Source organism: Accipiter gentilis, chromosome 6, assembly GCF_929443795.1.
Source record: "Accipiter gentilis chromosome 6, bAccGen1.1, whole genome shotgun sequence".
NCBI lineage: Eukaryota > Metazoa > Chordata > Aves > Accipitriformes > Accipitridae > Astur > Astur gentilis.
The window spans coordinates 43,171,740-43,194,813 of record NC_064885.1 but is presented as its reverse complement, the minus strand read 5'-3'; the positions used below and the strand labels follow the sequence as shown (position 1 = coordinate 43,194,813).

Here is a 23,074-nt window from a genome sequence, read left to right as displayed (position 1 = left end):
ACTGAAGAGCTATTATTAAACAACTTTGCTAAATATATTTTAGGATTTCAGAGCTTAAAAGCCAGTAAATGTTATCATTTGAAAAAGTTAATACTTCTGAACAGAGAAACACACTGTTAAAGAATGTAAATGAGCATTGGAGTAATATATATTTTATGTGCATCAGGGTTTTTTGTGAAAGAGTATCTTTCTTTATTCCCAGTATTAAAATTAGGGGAAAAAAACCCCAAACAGGTAGGCTTTTGGGCACATGGTATGTTTTTCAGATGCAGTCACTTAAATAAATGCATTTGTCTAAAATTTTCTGCTGTATAAAATAATGCAGTGTTATGCTGAATAATTAATTGTTAGGTAGAAAATGTGTGTAGAGTTGAAAAGTTTTCAGTTAAAGTATTCAGGGAAAAAATAAAACACTGCTGTGTAGATTTCGGGGTGTATAGATATTTTGGTCACTTAATTTTCTGTTAAAATTAATAGAAAGTAGCATTCTAAACACTTTACCAACTTGAAAAATAAAAATACCATTTTTAAAGCATCCCTAATTTAACAGAAGTTGGAGTTTCAGGAAGATTCTGCTATGTTTCATCCTGAAACTGCTGAACTTTTCCCTATTCACAGCTAAGGGAAATGGATAGAGGATACCATACCAAGAAATATCTCAACTGCATTTTTTTCTTCAAGAAATAATTAGAGCTTTTTTTGGCTTCTGAGCTGGCAGCTCTTACTCTGAGAGAAACTTTAAGGAAACCCAGGTGGCAACTGCCCAGTGCCGGTGTCCCCATCTTTAATTGAAGAGGGATGGGTTTGGATGGACGAAGCTGAAAAGCAGTGCGAGGTGCGCGGGAGCAAGGCACGCACCGAAAGGTGGGTCGCTGAGAGATGGTGTGACCTTTGCCGTCAGAGCAGTTCTCTTTAGGAATGGGAGAACAAGAGCACTTAAACGTGTTGCATCATAGGTAGGCTTTCAAGAAGAACGTTTGAAGGGGTGGTAATTGGCTGTTTCAGTGCTTGATGGCTGGGCTCTCATTACAGACAATTGTCAGCGCAAGTCAACGAGCGATGACCATCCTGCCCTTCTCAGTTTGCTTATAAGGGAAGGGAATCTGGTAAAGAAGAGGCAGAAATGGTGAGCTCCAAAAATGAAAAAAATTCCAAACAGCAGACAATCATTACATTTCTCAGTACTGAGAAATAATTTGGCACGTTCTATGCAGGTTTTGCACAAAAATGTTGAGCCTTCAGAGCAGCTATTTCCACTGTAAGCTGTCATTAGCTGCCACCAGCCTTATAATTCTTAAACAGAGTCTTATGAGATACATAGATGCACACTTAGCTGTGCACAGATTTTGTTTGTTGTAGGAAAAAAACTTACCACAGTTTCTTTTACTGGAATCGTATGTGAAGTTTTTGTCTTGTTACAGCACTACTAGAAGAACGGCATGTAGAAACCCTACAGTTCCCCACCTGTTTTGCAGCTGGAACCTGTCTGCACACAAATACCCTTTTTTGCATATGCACTGTCAACCCAGAGTTTCAGGAGTTCATCCTGAAGATCTGCTTGCTCTGCATTAAAAGCAGGAGAAAAAGCAGTCTCGTACTGTGTTCGTGTCAGAAAGCGGTTTTCCTTCTACAGGGTCCCTCCCATTGCGTTACTTTGATTCTCCTCGCTTTGCTACAGAGCTATGTGTGTCTGTTGGAGACTGTATTTTAACTCAGTTGAGCCCATATTAGAAATACCCAAGTCACGTACTGGAAGCCAGCCATGTTTTGAGTGCCTGTGGAATTTGTTTTCCAGTCTTCAAAAGTTTACAGACCTTTAACTTTTTAGGATATTAACCAGTATGTGATTACTTTGAAAAGAGTTCAGCATGCTAGTGAATAATCTTGATCATGTTTAGAGCGTATGTTGATTTTCAGATTCTCTTTGCTTTGCACTGCATTGGCATAGAACTACTGCAAACATTTTTTCATTATCAGTTGTCACTATAATGAATGCAACATAAAAAGTTATAATAAAATGAAATAATCCTCTGGGTTTTACCACCTTTAAAAGAAAACAATTTACTCAAGAAGGTTTTCCATTTCTTTGTACTTTCTTGGAGGTCACAGATCTTTGGAGTAGGGAGAACCGTGTTACAGTATTTGACTTGAAAAGAGATTGACGTGAGAATGAATGGTTGAATTTTGAGGTTTTGATTGACAAATATCTTTTGGGGTATTTGTTTCATACAATACACAGCACAGTATCTGGGGGTCTAAATTCAGGGCTTGGATTTGTAGCTGCAACATGACCCCAAAATAGTGAGTCCAACTCCTGATTCCAAAAGCATAATATAAACAACATCAATCACTAAACGCGCCTGTCTCAAAAATGACAGCTTTGCTAGGCACTGAAATTCAGAATTGTATGACTACATTTTGATAAGAGAAAGTAGCATGAAAAATATATTAATGAAGAAATTGACTGAAAAAAGCTTACAGTGAAATCACACTTATGGTGCTGCCTGCAAATACTATAAATAATAACAGAACTTGGTATTCCAGAGAGATGATTTCCTCATGATTTCACACATTGTTTTCAAATAAACTAGATTGTAGCTTGTTGTCATGGAACAAAATGACTACACACCAGGAAGATGGGTGATCTGTTATTAGTCTTTTCACTCCAGAAAGGGTGTGCGTTTTTTTTAAGCCCTGCATTTAATTCCAGTCCCTTCATACTGGTTATTTATTTTGGTTAGTGCTAGTTTTCCTTCTGACTAGATCTCGTATTCGAGTTTTGTCTTGTCGTGCTATTGTCGTACGCGTTTTCTTGAGCTGCGTGGGTGCCCGTGCACCAGCCACTGATGCAGTGGGCTGTGGGATGTCAGCTTTAATTAGTGTATCAAACTTCTCGTGGTGGGATGCAGCTTGGAGGGGAAGACATGGGTTATTAGAATATGACTCCTACGCAGAATAGCCGGTGTCCTCCCGTACTCGTATTTTAACCATAATGATTTTGTGTGCCATTGCTGCAAGTAGGGAACAGACTGTTAAACCTATGGATTTGGCGTGATAGCGTCGTCCCGACAAAATTTTCATCTTAATTAGTGTGGTTCTATGACAGTTTTTAGAGAGCCGCGTGCAGGCAACTGGCAAGATGTTCCTTTTTGGTAGCAAGTTCTTGGCGTGAAGGGGAAGGAAGGTGGCTGGAGCCGTTGCTGATGCTGTGGCAGGGACAGCCGCCCCGGGGGGGGACGACTTGTGCCTCCAAGGGCTCGGACGGAACTCGTGCCGGCCGGGGCCGAGTTGCAAAAAGAATGGGTTTTGTGTCCAAAGAATTTTCGACGTAGCTCATGGAGTTGCATTTTTCAGGCATTTGATTTGACTTTTGGGACTCTTCTGTAAGTCTATATGAAAGTTTATTGAAAACAAAGAGAGCAACCTAAATTTACCCAAACAGCAGTGGATCAGATCCCCTGATGGCGAGCCCATCGGAACAGACGCGTTGTCTCTTTGTCTGTCTCAGGAAAGCCTTAATACTTCAAACTGCGCTTAGCACTTCACAGACCCAAATGCAATTAATTGATGATGATAAACACTAAGAACAGCTACGTACCTGTACCTCCTGTTGAGAAACAAAGGACCATTCCAGCTGATCATCGTTTTTTAAAGTGGGAACTCTTCAGTAGTTTTCTGTGAAAGTAGTATAATAAAACTCTTCAGGAACTGTACTGGTAAGAGTGTGAAATAGCAAAATTGCAGCCATTCTCAAGCAAATCTGTATGCATAAAATTATATAGCTGTTTAGAGTAGCTGTCACTTGATGTGGCAAATTTCATTTAAAAATAAACTGTAGATTTCAAGTATCAGCTTGATTTATGTTTACTGTTAAGAATTCAAAGAAAATATTTTATATAGTCTCAAAAGCTGCATTTCCACTTGCCAAAGATTAGTAACTGGTAATGAATGCCAGTAAGCTGACAACTCGTAAAGAGATTATAAAAGTAGAAAACTAATTATGTAAACAGCATTATTTTGAAAATATGTTAATCCCGGTTCTAAAAAAATTACTTTTGTAGGGAATGAATATTACTGTCATTTCTTCCAATTTCTATGAATTTCTTAAGTTCTTGATTGCTAATAAACCAGTGATTGTCTAATGAGCTGCAGAGCTTTAGAACTCCATGCTTTACTTGAGAATGTTCTTTAATTTGACGTCTCTCTCTTCACTCTGACTAATGAAACAGCGTTCGAAACTATTTGCTGAGGCGTTCCACAGTCACTGTTAAACACAACTTTGTAAAGTGTAGAGGAAATGCACTTTTATTTTCTTCTTTAGATAAAGGGTATATTCTGGTTCTTAATTTGTAGCACCCAGTTGTTGTTGGGTCCTTTTGAAAGCGCCAGTTGCTTTACGTGAAGTTGTATACTGGCGCTGATTTTTGTAGCAGCAATATAGCTACTCAAAAAAAAAAAAAAAAAAAAAAAGGCCAGTATTCCTCAGTGTAGGCTCCAAAATTGTGAAATCACATTTCCTTTTCATATTATGCTGGTTCTCTTCTGCTGCACGTGATGAAAGATACTCGAACTCTCCAGTGGATTGGCAGCAGATGCTCCTCATCTGGAGCCATTTACATTTTCTTTTCTTCCCTGAAACACTAACTTTCACAAGAATAACCTTTTGAATAGTGTGTGGCTGCTTCATCAAATATGGTTGTGTGTTGTATTTACTTAGTATGCTCAAAATGTCAAGGGTCTCTATATTGATTTTTGTACCATTCATGCATACTGAACATATACCACTGGACGAGGAAGGCTGCTGGGTTTGGGTTTTTGTTTTTCTGTGTTGAAGACCATGGGTTTTCCACCATCGTCCCCGGAGACTTTTGAAGAGTTGCTTTGCCCTCACAGCTCTTCAGGGTCCTACTCTATGTGCTTGTCCCCATGTTGTGCCCAATTCAAGCTCATGGGACATCCTCATGGTCAACGGGGGTTGCGTGACATGTAGTTCTGACTGTTTTGTTATCTCCGAGTGATCTTTTTAATGGATTACAAAAGGTGAGAGTTCTTTGTTTTTCTTGTTCTTTCCAGGGGACATGAGTTTTGGGTGGATTTGAATGTTATGAAATTATATGAAACTGTTGAGTTTGACCAAATGCGGCGGCTGTCCACACCTTCCTGCCCCAGCTCCAGCTCCAACTACTACACGGTCTGGAAATACTTCTGCAGGGACCACTTTGGCTGGAGAGAGTACTCTGAGGTACTTAACATGTTCCAGAATCCTGCTTTTGGGTTGTAACAGTATATACTATAAACTATATATACATTTTTAGTCTGTTTCCTCTTTGAACATTCAGGAAAGTTACTTAGAGTTATGTTGAGGAAGATAATCAAGGTCAGTGTTGAACTGAAAAAGCAATAAAAGGAGAACTGTGCTCTGCTGGACTGCACGTTGAATTATCCCTGAAATCAGAGACATGGAGACTGAGTGAATTGTCAAATTTGAGAGCAAACTGGCCCATGTCGGTACCGAGAAAGTCCCTTCTAATCCCTAGAAATCTGGTTTTAAGACGGGGGGTGGGGTGGACAGCTTTCTGCAGCCTTTTTAACATCACTACCATTAAGCTTTGCAGTTTTTAATTTATTTACCTGTCCCCAAAGACATCGCAGTGCAGGACATGAGCCTCCAGAGTCGCTGGATCCAGCCCTTTTGCTGTCTCGCTGCTGCAGCTGGATGGTCCCACAGCTGCCAGCCCCGGCTCCTTAGGGACCTTTTCCTAAATATCCAGTTGAAATCTATTCACCGATGGTTTATGCACACTCAATCCAGCGTCACCATTGCCCTTTGGTCTGCAACAGCCACGGCTTTCCATATCAGGTTTTAAATAGGCCTTCTCTCTTTCAACTCTTTAACCCCAATTATGGACACAGAAGTCACGTACACTGTCTAACAGTATTGTGCTAGACAAAACCAAACAAAACCAGAATACTTCTATTCACTTCATTCGAGTAAGCTCTCCAGTAAGCCTTTTAAATACCTGTGGTAGTTAAGAGCTCATCTTTGGCTGGCCAAAGCAGTACCTAATATTTTGAATAAAACCTCATCAGTGTCTTACACTGGCAGTACTGGTTGGCAGTACCAAAAATATCTCCACCAGTGTAAACTAGATCACGTTCCTCTTTTTCACAGGCCACACTGACTTTGTAAGCGCGGTAGGAAGGTTAAGGCAGAGCACTGTATACAGCGTGGGGCTTTGCAAATGAAAAAAAAAAAAAATGCAAGAACTGGAGAGAGTCTGGAAGAAAGCACCACAAATAACAAGAAATTTAGGATGTTTGACCTGTGAGGAGAGGTTAAAAGAACTGGGTTTCCCTAGCGGGGGGGCGGGGGGAGAGAATATATTAATATATAAAAGATTGTTCTACAGCAGACTTCTGCTTTTCACATTCAGGGGGCAAAGGCAAAAAGTAAGTAATTTGTGGCAAGGGAGTTCTGGGTTAGATACTGGTAATAACATTTGACATGTAAAAATATGATGGCACCAGCACCAATTACGTAGGAAAATTGTGAAACCTGCCTTGTTGGCAGATCTTACAAACAGGTAACAGAACATTTTTCAGTCTAAATGTTCTTGTGCCTTAGAGCAGGGGAAAGAGAGGAGATGGGAAGGGAGTAGAGAGAAGGGATTCTTTGAGGTCTCTGGCAAAAATATTAATTTTTGAACATGTAATTTATCATGTATATGTTTTTTGTTTTCTTAATTTTCTTGAAACAGCCTGTTGTAAGATTGATAGAAGAAGCCAGCTGCCGGGGTCTGAAAGAGGTTCGGTTTGTTACCTGGCATAATCAATATATCCTAAACATCAAGGATGGATTCCAGCAAAATGCGTGTTTCAGAAGAGAAATCAAGAGGAGACCCCTTCTTCGCTCATGCATTGTGCTGATGCCGTTTTTACAGTACGTATCCCAGCAAAATGGAAACTTTGGATTTGTTCTCCATGTTGGTCTGTCCACGAGAATTGTATTCCTTAAGATGTGACAAAGAAATAGGCATCACTGGGTAGAAAAATCAGAAGCAATAATAAAAAATCTCTGTCATACTGGCAGCTCTTGCTTGCCACTTTTCAAGATAAATATTACCTGAGGAACTCCTTACTGCAAGGCTCTGGTTATTATTTAAAGGTTATAATGTACCTTGTGGATCTCAGAACATCAGAAGCTCAGACGTACTTCAAGTTTGCCAAAGTATTGTCCAGCTTTCAGCATCTCACCGGCTATAGTGACTGCCAGGCTATCAGTTCTAGGTCCTATAAAAATGAGTGTTCACAAACATTTTGTAATTTTCAAGCACAATTAAAGAACGCCTTGTTTTTATTGTCATCTCAACTGGGGGTGAACACGCTCACCCATCAAAGGCATAGTGAGGAAAGTGTTGTGCTGTAGTCATTTTTGATTACAACTCATAAAAATACCATTTTTGTGATCTCACCAGCACAGCTGGAAACATTATTGTCAGAGTTCAGTAGTTAGGAACATATTGTCCTGTTAGCAAAGGGGTGGAAGTCGTTAGTCTGACTGGCAGCTTGGCATGTGGGCCAATCAAAGGAGCTTTAACTGCTGCAGTAGGGCTAGAATGCTCATTAGCCTGCAGAGTCGTTACCGCATCTGATTGCGAGGTGAACGTGAATTTGGTCAGAGCTTCCAAACACATGGTTGTTGGAAACATTTTTAGATACGGTTTTACAGGAAGGAAACCCAAAATTATTGAAGAGGTACTGGGAGGATGCAGGTAAGAAGACCAGCCGTGGACTTCGTGGTTATAGCAATTCTGATTATCATCTTAACGAACAATAACGATTTTGCTGATGTTTTGCTGCCAGCGACTGCTTTACTACAGTGTAAGTCTATAATTTTGAGATAGGCTAAAATTACGCAATTCTCACTAATTTTAGTGGACCCTTGAGGGTTCTACACTCATGCGGCTCTGAAATTTCAGTTGTTCTGCAGTAAACCTCATTCTTGTTTTCTCTATCTAAAGACCTTGTGATGCTCACTTAAAAACCTACCAATTCTTAGCAAGGAACAAAAGAGTATTTTAAATATTTATGGGAGCTATCCTTAAGAAGTCAGTATTTGCCTCCACTTGTCACACCATGCTACCTGAGATTTTTCATTTCCCTCCCCTCCCACCTGCTTAAATCTGTTTTAAAAGTGGGAAAGAATTCTTGAATAGAAACAGTGGGAAGTGGGTGATGGTGGTTGACAAATGCTGACTTTTTAATGGCTTCCCTTGTATAATAAATGCTTACAAATAATTTACACTAGTCAGAAAAAAATGAACAAAGTACACCAAAGGATTGCAGTATTTTTATTGTGTTTGATGTCTTACTCATTAATCCATAACTTATTGTTAATCTGTGCTTGGTCTTCCAGTCCAAGTGTGAGTGAATGAGGTTCTACAGTAATGTTTTTTACCCATTGACTTTAGGAGGGGAAAAAAAAAATTAAACACACAATGTAATATTGCAGACTGCTGTTTTAACAGTCATTCTTAGAAAAATTCATCTTCTGGGTTTCTGTTGAACTATTAATAAGCAGTGAGAAGAATTTTGAGTTGAGTCAAATCCATGCAAATGAAGTGAGGTCTCTTTTTAGCTTTGAGCAGCAGGTGAAAACCACATGAACGCTTTTTTAAAGAGCATGTCTGCTCTAAAAAGTGTGAGTGCAGTTACAGATGACTGTCTCTCTGATCCAGATCAAATGTATCAGTTTAAAAATAGACTATTTTCCCCCTAACTTTTTTCCTAGACCTGAAAAGCTCAACCTGCAATCAGAAAATCACGTGAAATTATTTCTGGGTCACACAAAAAAATCACACACAGGCTCATATATCGCCAGCATTAAATATTCTGAAAGGCAACCTTAACTGATGTTTCTGTAGGTAAGATGTGAATAGCAGTAGAGTTCTTATTTATCTAGATAATTATGTTGGCTCTGCAGAGACAAGCAGGCTAACGAGCAGGGAGAATCAGCAGTTGCTCTGTGATTGTGTACTTCGGGAACAGACTGGCTGGGTGCAGAAGTCACGGTTTCGCGGCTTTTCAGGCAGCATCGTGCCTGAACAAAAGCGGATTGATTCCTGGAGAGTCACTCTGGAGAAAATGGCTTTGCCTTTAGCAAAGCTCTGAGAGTTTGTTTGCTTGCCAGTAAACTTCCTTTTTACAAAGACAGTGTAGGGAATCGAGTTTGTCTGCTGCTCCTGTGTGCGAAATCCCATCGCGTATAGGCAGGGAGGCAGGATTTGGCCTTGGATGTTGTCAAACCTCAGCTTGCCCAAGGTGAATGCACAAAGGATTCCCTTTCCCCATTTCCTCCTAGTCAGAACAGGTTTTCTCCTTACACGTTGGCAGTGATATGTTATCAGAGCACAAGTGACCTGAGAAATTACATGAACTTTAATGTTCATTAAAATTTAATTTAATTTAATGAAGTTTAATTTAAGGTCGTCTGCGGGGTTTAGAGACAAGATTCCCCTTGGGTCACCTCCAGCCAGACAGCGAGTACCTGGGACTTCGTAGTCTTCCCTAAAAAAAGCTGCCTACTTCTGAGTGAACCTTACCTATTTGCGTTCATTGCTGGTCGGTCCTGGAGTCAAGAGCAGCTTTTCCTGTAAAAATACTTTGGTAAAATACTCATCTGATGAAATTTTGAGATAGTCCTATCTATTCTTGCAACTGAAAGGGAACCTCACCAGCTTGCAGGAGCTGAAGAGCTGTGTGCTTCAAGTGAAAACCAGAGCCTGAACCTGCAAGCTTTATGTGTTCAAAGTGTTTTCATTGACGTAAGTGGGAGAACTCCACGGGTGAGGATTATTCAGCTGAGTAAGGCTTGCTTGTTCAGATTATAATCAGGGGAACATAAGCCACAAACGCCACGCTCTCTATCTAAATTTAGCAGCTTCAAGAGTGTGAAAAATTCCGCAGAGGTGCAGGTATTTATTAAGAACGAAGTCTGGCCACACCACAGCTGATGTCCTTAACTGGATTTTACTGGTGTCTGTTCTTTTTCTGGCATCCATGCTGCTTCCCTGCCACAGCCATTACAGGCAGCAGCTCCCCTCCTGCTCCCCTTCCCGACCCCTTACCTGGCAGCGTTCCCCAGAGGAGGGGCTGGTCTGGCTCATGAAAAGAAGCAACTGCAAATGCAAATCTACATCTGGCCCATGCAAAGGAAAATGAGAGAGCCTTCCTCGGCACCGTACTGGGTAGTACTGAAAACACAGTGTCTCCTCTTCTGCATAATGCAGTGAAATATCAGCAAGTTTTGCCTATAAAATGTTATTAGTTGGGGTTATTCATTATTCATGCTGTACAAGACAGTGTATGTATCTAGCCCTTGTATTGTATTTTAAGGAAATTAGGTCGAATGTTGCCACATTATTAATCTTTTGTTATTCCTTATGTCCTACTTGCTATGTTAAAATCACTAATGCTTTATAGCTAGTGAGTAATGACAATAGTAGGCTTTTAATCTTACTGCCTGCTGGTGTTTTTCTCCCCATGGAAGAGCATCCCTGAAAGTCAAGATTTTGTTGTTAGTTTGTGTGGATGGAGGTGTTATTAAAATAGCGGAAATAGCTGGCATGTTTGTTTTAAACAAACATTAAAGAGAAGTAAATTGTTACAGAACTGAAGAGCAGCAACTGCTTGAGATACGTTGGTGGTGAAATAAAAGTGATTAGAAGCTCTTCCATTTGTGACTGTTTAAGCACAATCTTTTTCTCCTTCCCTGACTAGGACCTTAGGTGGCAACTCTCCAGTGCCCTCTCCGTCAGCTGAACCAGCTTCCTCACATGTCTTATCTCCGACTGCTGTTACCTCTCCGAACTTCTATCCTGAAACCTGGATTAGTATGGATCCATCTCAGGACTTCATCCAAGTGCCTGTTCTGAAGGAAGATAAAAGCTATAGAACCATTTATAACCTGTTTCACAAGACTGTGCCAGAGACCAAATACAAAATTTTGAAAATTCTGAGAGTGCAGAATCAGTTTCTTTGGGAGAAATATAAAAGGTAAGAGAATGCAAATACCATTCTTTTACAGTTGTGGAAAAATACCTTAAAATATGTGATTTGGGCTGCAAAATGGACATTGATCATCAAGTAGAATACATGAACTCCAGGTTTTCTGAGGAAAAGGAGCATTTTCAGTTGAACTACTTTATCAGAAGAGTACTGAAAAATCTCTTACGCTGAAATTTCCTGTGTAAGAGGTTTAATACACTATCTACTGATAACTTCTGTAGAATAATCTTCACAGAAACTTCAAAATAAATCTAAGATATCTAGTTGAAAAACCTTTCCGTCCACTTTCAAACTGAACGAGGAGGCACTGTTTCCATCAAATAATCTCACTGTTGAAGACAGCCATTAGTGCCCTGGTTCCCCAGAACATGCGAGCCAGGGTCTTACGGTGGTCTCGCAAAGGCAAAACCCTGTGTCAGTCAGTCCCGTGCAAACCAAGGGTGCTGTGTCTGAAAGTTACCATCCATTGACCACTTCGTAACTGATAGGAAATTAGATTTATGGATTCTCTCTCCCTTCTTAAGGAGGGCAGAATCTCAGGAGGAGTCGAGGGATGGGCTGCGTGAGCAGACTGACATTCTTACAGTATTCACATTGGTCTAGAGCATCCTCACCCACCCTGCCTCTCAGTAATTCTTCTCCGTGGCCTCTTCTGAAGCTCTAGTGGGATTTAATTTCCACACAGCCCTTGTTTTCACTCTGAGGAAGATTTCCTTCTGCATCCAAGGTGGAATACAGGCAAAGATAAGCAGGCACTTCTCAAGCTGCTTTGCCTTTGCCACTGTGCGAGTGAAAGAGCTCTGCCTCCAGCAGTATCGGCTCGGGACCTTCCAAAAATACTTATTTCACACGAAAGCTTTATTTGAAAGTGGAAGACCCGCTTTGCTATCTGTATAGAAATGTTTTCGTATCTCCTCTTACAGCTCTACTATTCTAGAGGATAATACTGTTACTTTAGGAGCGGCAGTGAAAACTGCTTTTCCCTTGCAGGTCTGCGATGAATATTCATCTTCACTTTCCGTTTTCTTTTCCAGGAAAAAGGAATATATGTCAAAAAAAATGTCTGGGCTCGACAGGATAATGAACGAAAGGCATTTGTTCCACGGCACCTCCCAGGATGTGGTGGATGGAATCTGCAAGCACAACTTCGACCCGCGCGTCTGCGGGAAGCATGCCACCATGTTTGGACAGGGCAGTTACTTTGCCAGAAAGGCAAGCTATTCCCATAATTTTTCCAAAAGGTCACCCAAAGGAGTTCATTACATGTTCCTGGCGAAAGTACTGACAGGAAGGTACACGGTGGGTAACCACACCATGAGGAGACCTCCCCCGGTGAACCCCGGCAGCATTACCAGCGACCTCTATGATTCCTGTGTGGACAATTACTTTGAGCCTCAGATTTTTGTCATTTTTAATGACGATCAGAGCTACCCTTATTTTATTATCCAATACGAAGAAGTTAGCAACACTGTCTCCATTTGAAAACTTGTGCTGCTAAATTACTCATTTTAATAAACTTTCTTATTTGGCATCAGTAGCAGTTTTTGTGGAAAAAAAAATTTGGACGTTGCAGAACTGATTAAATTACTTGCTTGGAAGGAACTAAATCTCAAAATATAGAAAAGAAGATCTGAAATGACCAATTGTGCACTTGCTGTTTGATTATGTATGTGCAAACTGTAAATATTTTTTCATTGTTTATAGTTGCAAATCTGTGCCTTTTGTTATAAAACACTGTTTATTTATGTTAGTAAATATTCATGTTTAAAAATGCGTGTGTGTGTGTCTAATTTCATTTGCGTTCTGCGCATGTTAGAGCGGCTAGAAAATCGCTTAGGCCCTGATCTCAAAGTCTTATGGATGGCCATTTCTAGATAATCAGAACCAGATAATTTTCATCCCGAGTATATTAAATAAGAGATTCTCCCAACCACTATTTTTTTATTACTGTATTTCCGAAAGATTGGGAGAGGTTACAAAACTAACATCCTGCTCATACTTTGGATTATTAAACAGGACAACACAAATAAATACATCATTTTCTAAAATCAGCCCTAAGTAAAATTAGGAAGAGGTTAGTATAGCACGCAGTCCATGAGGGTTTAAAGCCGAATGGCTTCCCAGCAGCCGACGGGACATCCAGTTTATCACTTTTTGCCGCTGCGGTGGGAAGTTAAGTAAATAATGGTTGCCTCCATTCCGGACCTTGGCATAGTTGGCGTTCTTGGCTCAGTCCGTTTTCTCCAAGTCATCCCCGAAGCACCGTGGTGCAGCGGAGCCCGTGCCACACGCTCACCGGCCACCGGGACAACCCGGGAGCCAGCTTGCCCACTGACTATCGCCTGGGCTCGTTCCACCAAAGTCATCAGGACCTTGTCATGGGCACGCTCGGGTCATTGCTACCTTACAACAGCTGGAACAGGCTGGCCAGCGTGACGAAAATTTTAGTTCTATGGCAAGTGGCATAGCTTACAGCCCAGCAAGGTTAACTTTGATGCTTTACGGTTGTTCACCTCACGCAGCCTGAGTTAGATACACCCGCGATGCCCTGTCCTCATTAGGACCTTGACAAAGTGTTACGTGTCTCGTTATAAAAGCTACACCTGCTTTATTAGTGCAGGTGTGGCCCGGGAGCCCTCACCTGATGCTCAAGGAGCCCGGGCGGCTGCTGTACCTCTGCCGGCCCCAGGAGCAGGTCCCTGGGGTGGGATGGGACCTTCAGACTCGGTGCTCTGCAGCAAACCTCCTCCAGCCGAGCCTGGAGCCGTGCTTTTGTGATAACCTGCTCGCTGTCCGCTTTCTCTCTGGAGTGTTTTGCCACGGGAGGGAATTATTTACTCCCACCAGTGCTCTATTTGTTTCTGTCCCACTGGATTGTTCCTCATCACCTGTAGTAGATCAAAGCAGCTCGTAGGTGGGAAGAGGGGGAAGATCCAAGCAGCTGGTTCCACTTAACTCCCAGTCTCTTCTGAGGCCCTTGGTAGCACAGGGAGAGCCCAAATTTGAGGAGGTTCGGCTTAGAGGAGGAGACGTTGGCATGGTGGGATGGGAGCTATCAGCTGGGATGCACCACACAGAGGAGCTGGTCCTGGCTGTAGGTTGCCTCCCCAAGAGATGACTTTGGAAAGGTAAGGTGGTTTGTGGCTGATGATGAGTAAAGCCGAGGTCGTCTCCTTTTAAAAGCTGCTAAATCTTCTGGCTTGCCTTCCCTTCTTTCCGACAATACTCGTGCTTTCCTGCAGTAGCTGAAGCAACAGCTCGGCAGTCCCGGGGCTGCGAGGCGGTGGTGTGCTCACGTGCTTTTTGGTCCAGCCATGGTGGAATTGGGGTGGAAAGGTGAAATTCTCTAATTGCTGGTACGCTCTACAGATGCCTCGCTGGAGAGTGCTGCCCGTGGAGCCTGGCTCTCTGGGGGCATGGGGCAGCATTTTGGGGGGCAACTGGGGCCGGGAGCTGCTCCAGCAGCACAAGCTGATTGTCCGAGTTGGTTATGTTACGTTTACAGCTGTATCTGCGTGGGCATATTTTAGAAATGTCTTTACGCGGGATGCTGCAGTTACGTCAGGACTGAGATTTAAGATTTACTTAAGGGACAAAGATTTGGAACAAGGGCTGATGTTCTTGCGGCTTTTATGTTCACTAGTTCCCCAGTCAAAGGCTTCTGGCCGGTTTGAGACTCGGATGAGCAGGACCAGTGTGGGAGGTGGGAATGCTTCCGAGGGTGGGAAAAAGCATTTGTCGGGGAGGGTGCGTTGGGGGCTGCAAAGCCTCACGCCGGGGATTGGAGGCTTCGCTCCATTCCCAAGCCGTCATCGGGGGAATCGGTTGTATTTTCTCCTCAGGTGTCGTAATGGGGTTTTGGTCTTCTGGGACCTTCTCTCCCATGCTGCTGGTTTGCTGCTGACTGTTTTCCCCAGCCGGTGGGATGCTCCCGCAGCCCCGTGCTTGCTGCCCACTGATGCTCGGGGGGTGGCTTTCCTGAATCGTCACCTTTTTAGACTTTCTTTGTGAGCACATTGAAGCAGCTGCGGGGAATTGCTGATAACAAGATTGGTGACACACTGCTGACAATGTATTGAAAATATTTATGTTGTTTCCATGCCAACCTGTTCCAAGTGTATAAACCATCCTGCAAAGGCTTATCGAATTAGCAGCCCCTTAGCACGTGGTGTGTAGTGACGTGGTCCTGCGTGGAGGGCACAGGACCCGATTTTCCCCTTTTGTGCCCAGGTAAGTCTGGCCCCGTAGCTCACGTTGCTGCAGCCATTGGGAGCCTGGCCGGTCACGGGGACGTGCTGGCCGAAATTCGGCACGGGTACTCTGCAGCAGCGGAGGACGGGCAGAAGTGCGCCGTATCACCGCGTGCTGCCGATGCACGACAAGGCGAAGATCAATAATGCTCCGGCATCCATCCGCAGATCTCCCGGGGCTTAGTGGAGGATCCCTCCTGGCTTCCAACCTGTCTTGGGGCAGGACCTGGGCGGGAGCTGTGTGGGCATCAGGGCAGAGCCCGGCGGGAACAGAGCGTGCCCCTAATCACCGGGCAGCCTGTTAATTGCCTCCTACGTGCGTCTTCCCAGCTCCTTCCATAGCACCGGTTGTTCAAGGGGTGTTTGAGCAGACTACGCTGAGGAGCCAGCTATTACTAAATGCTGTTCCGGAGCTGCCCCGAAGAGGAACATCGGGAGAGAATGGGCCTGATCCCAACCTTGGGAACGGGCAGTTCTCCCTCTGTGTGTGTTTTATCTATATAAAAACCGTACATAAATATAACTGAAGTGAAACCCTCGCACAGCCATCGCAGCTGGTCTATTTAAATGCCCGTCACCAGATTTCCTACCCCTCCCACTTCCCCCTCACTTGTTTTGTTACTGAACTCGGCTTTTGCCTGTAGCCGTGCACAAGGTTTCTGGGGCAGGATCTGGCCCCGTCCGAGGATCCACAGCACCCTGCGCAGGGCTGTGCCGCGGCCGCCCAACGGGGTCTGGGGGTTTGCCATGGTATGAGTAAATAATGGTGTTTTCTCGTCCTGTTTTTGGTGGTGTCACTTCTCAAGAATTCGAGGCTGGAACAAGGTGAAAAACGAGTCTTTGTGATAAAGATCTCTCCGTGTCATTATTGAAATTGTAGGTGATGACACACGCCTTCGGCAAAGCCGAGTCATTAGGAAAAGCCAACTGGCGCAACTGGTGGCAGGGCTGGGGGTGGCAGTGATGATCCCGTGTGCCGGGAGGGACCTTCTGGGCTGCGCTCCGTTTTTCCAGAGCTGTGGGAATCCAGCGTGGGCTGTAAGGTGCGGTGTGTATCCCGGGGGGCTCCGCTAACTTACCTGTGCCTTTGGGGACCCTGCCAGGTCAAGACTCCCAGCTGCTGGAGGCAGCAGTTCGAGCGCTGGCTTGGGCGACGGTGAAAGATGGGGTCGCGTCTTCTTCGGTGGCTGGTGGTGGGTGCCTGGGCTGGGCGAGCGATGACGGAGGGCTTTGTTATGAAACAAACCGTTCTGGACAGCAGAATAAAGGCGTCTCGGTGGCTGGGAGGAAGGAACAGCTTAAGCATGTGCTGTCCTGGGAGCTGGGCAGAAGGTCGGGAGGCTGCTCCGCAAGGAGACGTTTAAGTGCCAGCCGCCCGAGAGGTCCCGTGGGAACAGCCGGACCGTTGTGATTCCCGTCCGCTCTTCCTACGCGTGCAGGCAACGCTGCTCGCCGAGAGTGACCGCTCTCCTAACGGAGGCTTGAGCCCAGCCAGGCTGTAAAGCACCCTGCAGGGGACCCCGGCTGTGTCTTGTACAAGCGATGTTCAGGGCTGTCAAGTGTCTAGATTTCTTCAAAGAACAGTAATCGCAGAGCGGGAGGTGGTCTCCGTCCCCTCCTTACAGGTGCTTGAGGACCGCTCCGCAGGCTTCACGCCTCTGGGCACGGCGGGACGGCTCTGCGAGAGGGGTTTGGGGAAGTGGCTTGAAGAAACGTGGTAGCAGCGGGTGATCGGCACCAGGAAGGTTCCTGGACGTGTCCTTCAAGTGGGAAGGAACCTCAGGAGGTGCCCAGACCAACCTCCTGCTCAAAGGAGGGTCAGCTCCGAGGTCAGACCAGGTAGTTCAGGGCTTCATCGAGCCTGTTCTTGAAAACCCGCAAGGGTGGAGGCTGCGGAGCTTCCTGGGCAACCCGCTCCACCACCTGCGATGCCCTCGTTGGGGCATAAAAAAAAAATCCTCTTATATCCAGGATCGCGCTGCCCCGTGATTACACGCCCTGCCTTCTGGCGTCCGTATGTCGCAACCAGTTTATACAATTTCCAAACTTGGGGCAGGGGTGTTTAGAAGTGGTGGAGGTGATGAGCGAGACCATAAATCGATGCAGTGAGAAGCTTCCTAGCAGCAGGCTGTGAGAACTCGGGCAGGGTGGCGCTCCCAGGGACTTCTGTAGGACTTCTGCAGCTCTCCGATAGCTTGCTAAAGCCTTTCTTTCCTCAGCCCTGGAACAAAGCTCTTGCCTCTCAACTTTGCCGGGAAAGGCAGACCGAGACAAGGCCAGGAGAATATTTTGCCATCGGTGTCGCGGCAGGGCGGTCACGATCCGGCCCAGGGTTTCCTTCTGCTGGAGGGGAATTCAACGCCGCCAGCTCTGAGGGCCGAGACCTCACGCGATGGGCTACTCGGGCTTTGAGTCATGAGGCTTTGACAAAGCATAACGCAGGATGAGTCTTTTTGCTTCCTGGTATCAAAGCCCCTAGGAGCGCACACAACCGGGGGTTTGAAGATTTTTTTTTTTTTTCTTTTTCATGTGGAAATCTGAGGTTCTCGCACAGTAGTGAGAACTGGGAACTGGGTTGCAGAAGAAGGGAGCATCTGGCTGCCGCTGGGGTTTCTCCATCACTGGCAGTCCACGGTGTCATTGCCACGCTAACATCACGGCAACCGAAAGCATCTTCTCCGTGAATATATTTTTTTCTCTTATGGCTACAAAGTTTGCTTTTATGAGAATATTTTCCCATAGACTGGAAAACAAATGTCAGGTTGACCTAAGGATTGTTCTTTCCTCAATTTTCCTTGGGCTCCCTTTTCCCCAACTAGCTGGGTACAAGTTGTTTCAAGCATAATTAGACTATTATAAATCATTTTCTGCTTTTTTTTTTTTTTCCCCTTCCACAAGGAACACATTCTTATGCATTGATACACACTCAGGTTTTGTTTTGTCTGTCAGACTTTGTGCAATCCTCATACCTCTGCAGCTGACCAGCACAAAATTGTTTACCAAACCTCACCAAGAACAAATGTGCAATCTCTCTCCCAGCAGTATTTTGAAGAGGAATCAATCGTACAACCAAATATCCCAGGTACCTGGACCTGCAGCTGCTCCGGGATGGGCTCATGGTAGGAACACGGGTTCAGGTTAGTGGAGATGACCTGCTGCTGTCCACTGTTGGCCTGCTCTGAGAGCAGGTCACGGATCAGCTTTGAGCTCTTTTTGTCCATCCCAGTCGATGGGGAAGCTCCTAACCATTTTCACTTCTGTTATCCATGGTGCAGCGTCCCAAGGCCGTGCCTGGCCGTATCTCCGTGCCGTGGTGGCTTCTCGAGGGATGCTCTGCTGGGTTTCCCTGCCGCTCCCTGGGCTCGTGGATGGGAAAGCGATTTTCCTCTGCCCGAGCAGACGTGCGGTACCAAAGCAGGCTCAGCCCGCGGCTGCGGCGCAGAGGTGCCCTTCGGGCTCCTGCCGGCATGCCATTAAATACGGGACCTCTTCTGTAACTGCATCCTGATCCCAGACGAGGGGAAGGGGTTATGAGGGAGAGAGGACAGGTCTGAACTGGAAACGTGCCCAGGACCTGGATACCGGAGGGGAAGATGCTGTCTCTGATTACTTGCACAGAAATACCCTCTTGGCATCAACTGGCTGAATATTTCTTGGTAGATGAAAGTAAAAAGCTGCAGCCAACAGAGCTCAACACAGCGCTAGCAGGGAGCGAAGCGAAGGAGGAGATGAAGGGGAGGCGTCGTGGTTTAACCCCGGACGGCAACTAAGCACCACGCAGCAGCTCGCCCACTGCCCCCCTACCCAGTGGGATGGGGGAGAAAATCGGGGTGGGGGGGAAGTAAGACTCATGAGTTGGGATAGAGACTGTTTAATGGGACAGAAAAGGAAGGGAAAATAGTACTACTACTACTAAGAGAATATAAAAACCAAGTGATGCACAATGCAATTGCTCACCACCCGCAGACCGATGCCCAGTTAGCTCCCGAGCAGCGGTCCCCTCAGCCCATTCCCCCCAGTTTATATACTGGGCATGACGTCGCATGGTATGGAATACCCCTTTGCCCAGTTTGGGTCAGCTGTCCCGGCTGTCCCCCCTCCCAACTTCTCGTGCCCCTCCAGCCTTCTTGCTGGCTGGGTGTGAGAAGCTGAAAAATCCTTGACTTGGTGCAAACTTGGCTACAACTTGGCTACTTGGCTACAACTTGGCTACTTGGCTACAACTGAAACCATCAGTGTGTTATCAACGTTCTTCTCATCCTAAAGCCAAAACACAACACTATAGCAGCTACTAAGAAGAAAATTAATTTTATTCCAGCTGAAACCAGGACAGAAGGAAAGGAGGAAGTGATTTAAGAAAAGTGAGAATTGGTTTCTGGTGAGGAGGAAGAAGAGAGGGTGAAAGGAGGAGAAACAGAAACAGGGGAAGGGATCACAAGAAGTATTCAGGGAAATGTCCAGCAGGAAAAAACACAACCAGAAAGTGAGAGAGGAAACATAAGGAAATGGAAACAAAGGTGCCAATGGCAAGAAATCATTGACAGTCAGAAAAATAAGGGTATGCAAAACCCCCCGAAATCCAGCCCCCAGGTGCGGTTACGGGTGCTTTATCACGAGTGGGTGCCTCTGCGAAACTGGGTGCTGCTTTACGTGTGCTCCCGTGCTTTGGGCTCTCTCCCCTCCGCCTACCCCGGGCTGATGCCGGGGGGGCGGCTGGCGATGGTATTATGGCACGGGGGGGTCTCGCGAGGGCCAGGCTGTCCTTAATGCTCTTGCGAGGACGTCAGCTCTGCAGGCGGGCAGACGGTCGTCTTGCTCTTCTCGCATCCTCTAGCAAGCGTTTAATGGCTCTGTTGGGTGTTTCGTGGGCAGAACCTGTTCGGTGTCCCCTCCTGGGGGGGGGGGGGGTCTGGCCGCTGGTGGGATCTGCTGCCCCACAGCTCTTCTGCTGACCGGAGAGCCATGGGCAGGACCGCGGGGCTTAAACACCCACCCCTGAGCGAGGCAGGGCAGGTAATTTCATTTCTTTTTCTTTTTTTTTTTTTTTTTTTTCTAATGTTTCCACTTAACTTTTGGCGTTGTGTTGGAGGATGCAAATACGCCCTCAGCCCCTGAACGCGGATGCAGCTGCTGGAACCGTTCATGCACGCAGTTTCTGCTGTGACCGCTGGCTTTCACGGTCTTCCGATGAAGGGAGTGCTGCGTGTTGGGAAAGACTGGGCAGGACTTGGTGGGTGTGCCGTAAAGCATTTGTGGGTTTTGCTCAGTATTTTTTTTTGGGGGGGACACACGACAGCCTCCTGAAAGATCTTGCATTTTAGCCTGGATTTAAAAGCTAATGACTTAAGTTCAATTCTAGCCGCTCTACCTGGACAGAGCCACGCTCTCGTTACCAAACCCTTTGCAGAAGCCGGTGCCAGGGACCGCGCTGCCCCTCCGCACGCTGCGGCTTTCGGTGGAGCCGACGGGGGTTGCGGGCAGGGCAGGGCTGGGCTGGGGCTGCGTTTCGTGCCCCCAGCCAATTTCTGGGCTCTCTCATGCCAGCGGCTTCCTGAAACGGTGACTAAGCCCATAGGAGAGCGCTGGGTGACAGATTAACGCTTTATGGGTTTATTGCTGCCATGCGCTCTGGGTGGAAACTTTGCACACACCCACCTTCCGCTCTTCACTCCAAACACTGAGCGGTTACCGGGGCTTTTAGGTGATTTTTTTTAAATTTTTTTTTTATTTTTTTTTATTTTTTTTTTTCCCATGTCAGGTTCACCCACTACATCCTCAGGCGCTGAGCGATGTCGAAGTGGTGATGAGGGAGCAGCCGCCAGCACGAGGTTACGGAGATCTGCCCAACTCTGGCAGCGGCGGCCGGGGGCTCGTGGGCAGGCGACAGGCAGCTCTGCCGGGGCTGCACCGGGGGCAGATGGGTGGGAAACATCCCCCTGAGATTTTGTTGGGGTTGTCCGGCAGCAGGGTGCAAGCAGGACAAGGCTCGGACCTGATTTCTCACGATTTCCCGTAGTGCTGCTTCTGCTCGTGTTGTCTTGTCCAGCACCCGCGTCACGGCGCGTTGCTTTGTGTTGTCAGAGCTGATTGCTCCCGTTGTTCCCTCTTGGGGCTACTCCTGAAACAAAAATATAAGCGATTGTTTCAAAAAAAGTTCTGTATTTCCTGTTACTTGGAAAATAAGCCCCAAAAACTCGCTAGCGAGGAGTATGTGATCTGAGCGCAAAGCCTGGCCGGCTGAGCCTCGAATGAAGCCCTTCCCTGAGGCTGCGATTGATTCCTAACGGATAAAATATTAGCGAGCTTTTAACAGAAAGGCGCCCAGGCTGGGGTGAGACTTTCTCCGCGCCGCTGCTGTTCGGGGCGCTCGGGGCTCCCCTTCCATCGACGGTCATCCCAAACGAAGGCTCTCACGGGACGCGCTTGCCTTGGGGTCGGTTTTGGAGGGCCGGCTCCCGCTCCCTTCTCTGCCAGCAGCCAGGCTCCGTGCGGGATGCCGTGGGATTCCCTCCGCCGGTGCCGGGCTGCTGCGCTCCCAACGGGCTTCCCGTCGTCCCTCGAGCGAAGGGGAGGCAGGCCAAGCAGCGTTTGGGTGCTTTTTTGGTTTATTATCTTCATTTCTCTCTCACCCCTTGTGGATCCCATAGAATAGCAGATATCTCTGTTCCTGCCTTTTTTTTTTTTTTTTTTTTTTTTTTTTGGAAGGCCAGGCCTTTGGCAAGAGGAAATGGAAACTGTGAAGCCGCTGCCTGGAGTGGTCCTGCTAATATTTTTCCATAGAGTGAAACTGGAAATGACTTTTTAGAAAAAATTTAGGGTGATTTGTCGGAGTATTTTTGTTCTGTGAAAATACCTCATAGTGATCAACAGCATCCTTGCTAGGGAACAAAAATAAGCGCATTGCTGAGGACGAGCTGATGTTTATTTCCCCTTGCGTAGCAATAGAAAGCTGACCGGGTTCCAGTTACTGGCATTGCACAAACCCAGAGAATTTTGCTGGTGTTGCTACAGGTGTCTCTTGCTTAGCAGAACGCTGCCGGTGAAGCGAGTGCAGGAAAGGGCCGGGCTGGGCGCCGTTTAACGCGGACATTTGCAGGGGCAGCCGCTCGCAGTAGTGCCGAGAGCCGGTCGCGATGCTGGTTTGACGGCCGGGCAGTGCCGCCCGGCTGGTACCCGGAGCCTGCGGAGCTCATCGTTAAATGATGATCATTCTCCTTCGTTACCTGGAAGATGGCTTCAGGCTCGTACCAAGCCTTCGCTTAGGTCACTTGGCAGCGCGCCGTCTGGGTCGCAACTCTTCCCTGCTTCGAAGAAGTAAGGGTATGCTTCGTGTATCGTAAAAAGACCTCCCTGCCTGTCCCAAGGCAGGATCCACTTCTGAATTCACCCCGATTAAAGTCAGGCCAGCGTATTTCTGGAATCCTGCAGAGCTGGGAAATACAGAATCCTCCTGAATGCCCGAGCCCAACTTTTCTTTGCTGAACGGTAAACCTGTTATTACACGTCCTTCCCGCAGCACTCACAGGCAGTTTGTACCCTTCCCTTTGCAGCAGCTTCTTGCATACTTGGAGAGTGCTGTCATGCCGTGCCTCCGGCTTATCTGCCGCAGCCCAAACAAACCGGGTGCTCTGGGGGGTCCCCGAGGCTCTGCTCCCCAAACCTCCCATCGCTCCTCCTGTTGCCTTCTGGCTTGCCCAAACCGGGCTGTGCCTTTGGTCACAGCCGGTGCCCCGGGTCCCACAGGGCTGGGAGCAACG

At 46.3% G+C, this 23,074-nt stretch overlaps 1 protein-coding gene across 18 annotated transcripts in view; it reads left to right on the top strand.

Annotated features, from left to right (window-relative positions):
* The window catches only part of TIPARP (TCDD inducible poly(ADP-ribose) polymerase), a 42,179-nt gene extending 29,352 nt beyond the window's left edge, over positions 1 to 12,827 (top strand). For all 18 annotated transcript variants that reach the window (XM_049801772.1, XM_049801771.1, XM_049801766.1 and 15 more), the window contains 4 exons: positions 5,074 to 5,242; positions 6,759 to 6,940; positions 10,780 to 11,055; positions 12,102 to 12,827. In XM_049801772.1, coding sequence (XP_049657729.1) covers positions 5,074 to 5,242; positions 6,759 to 6,940; positions 10,780 to 11,055; positions 12,102 to 12,549 — 1,075 coding nt within the window. In that variant the 3' untranslated portion in view covers positions 12,550 to 12,827. The remainder of the gene's footprint in view (positions 1 to 5,073; positions 5,243 to 6,758; positions 6,941 to 10,779; positions 11,056 to 12,101) is intronic.
* Positions 12,828 to 23,074: the final 10,247 nt, after the last annotated feature.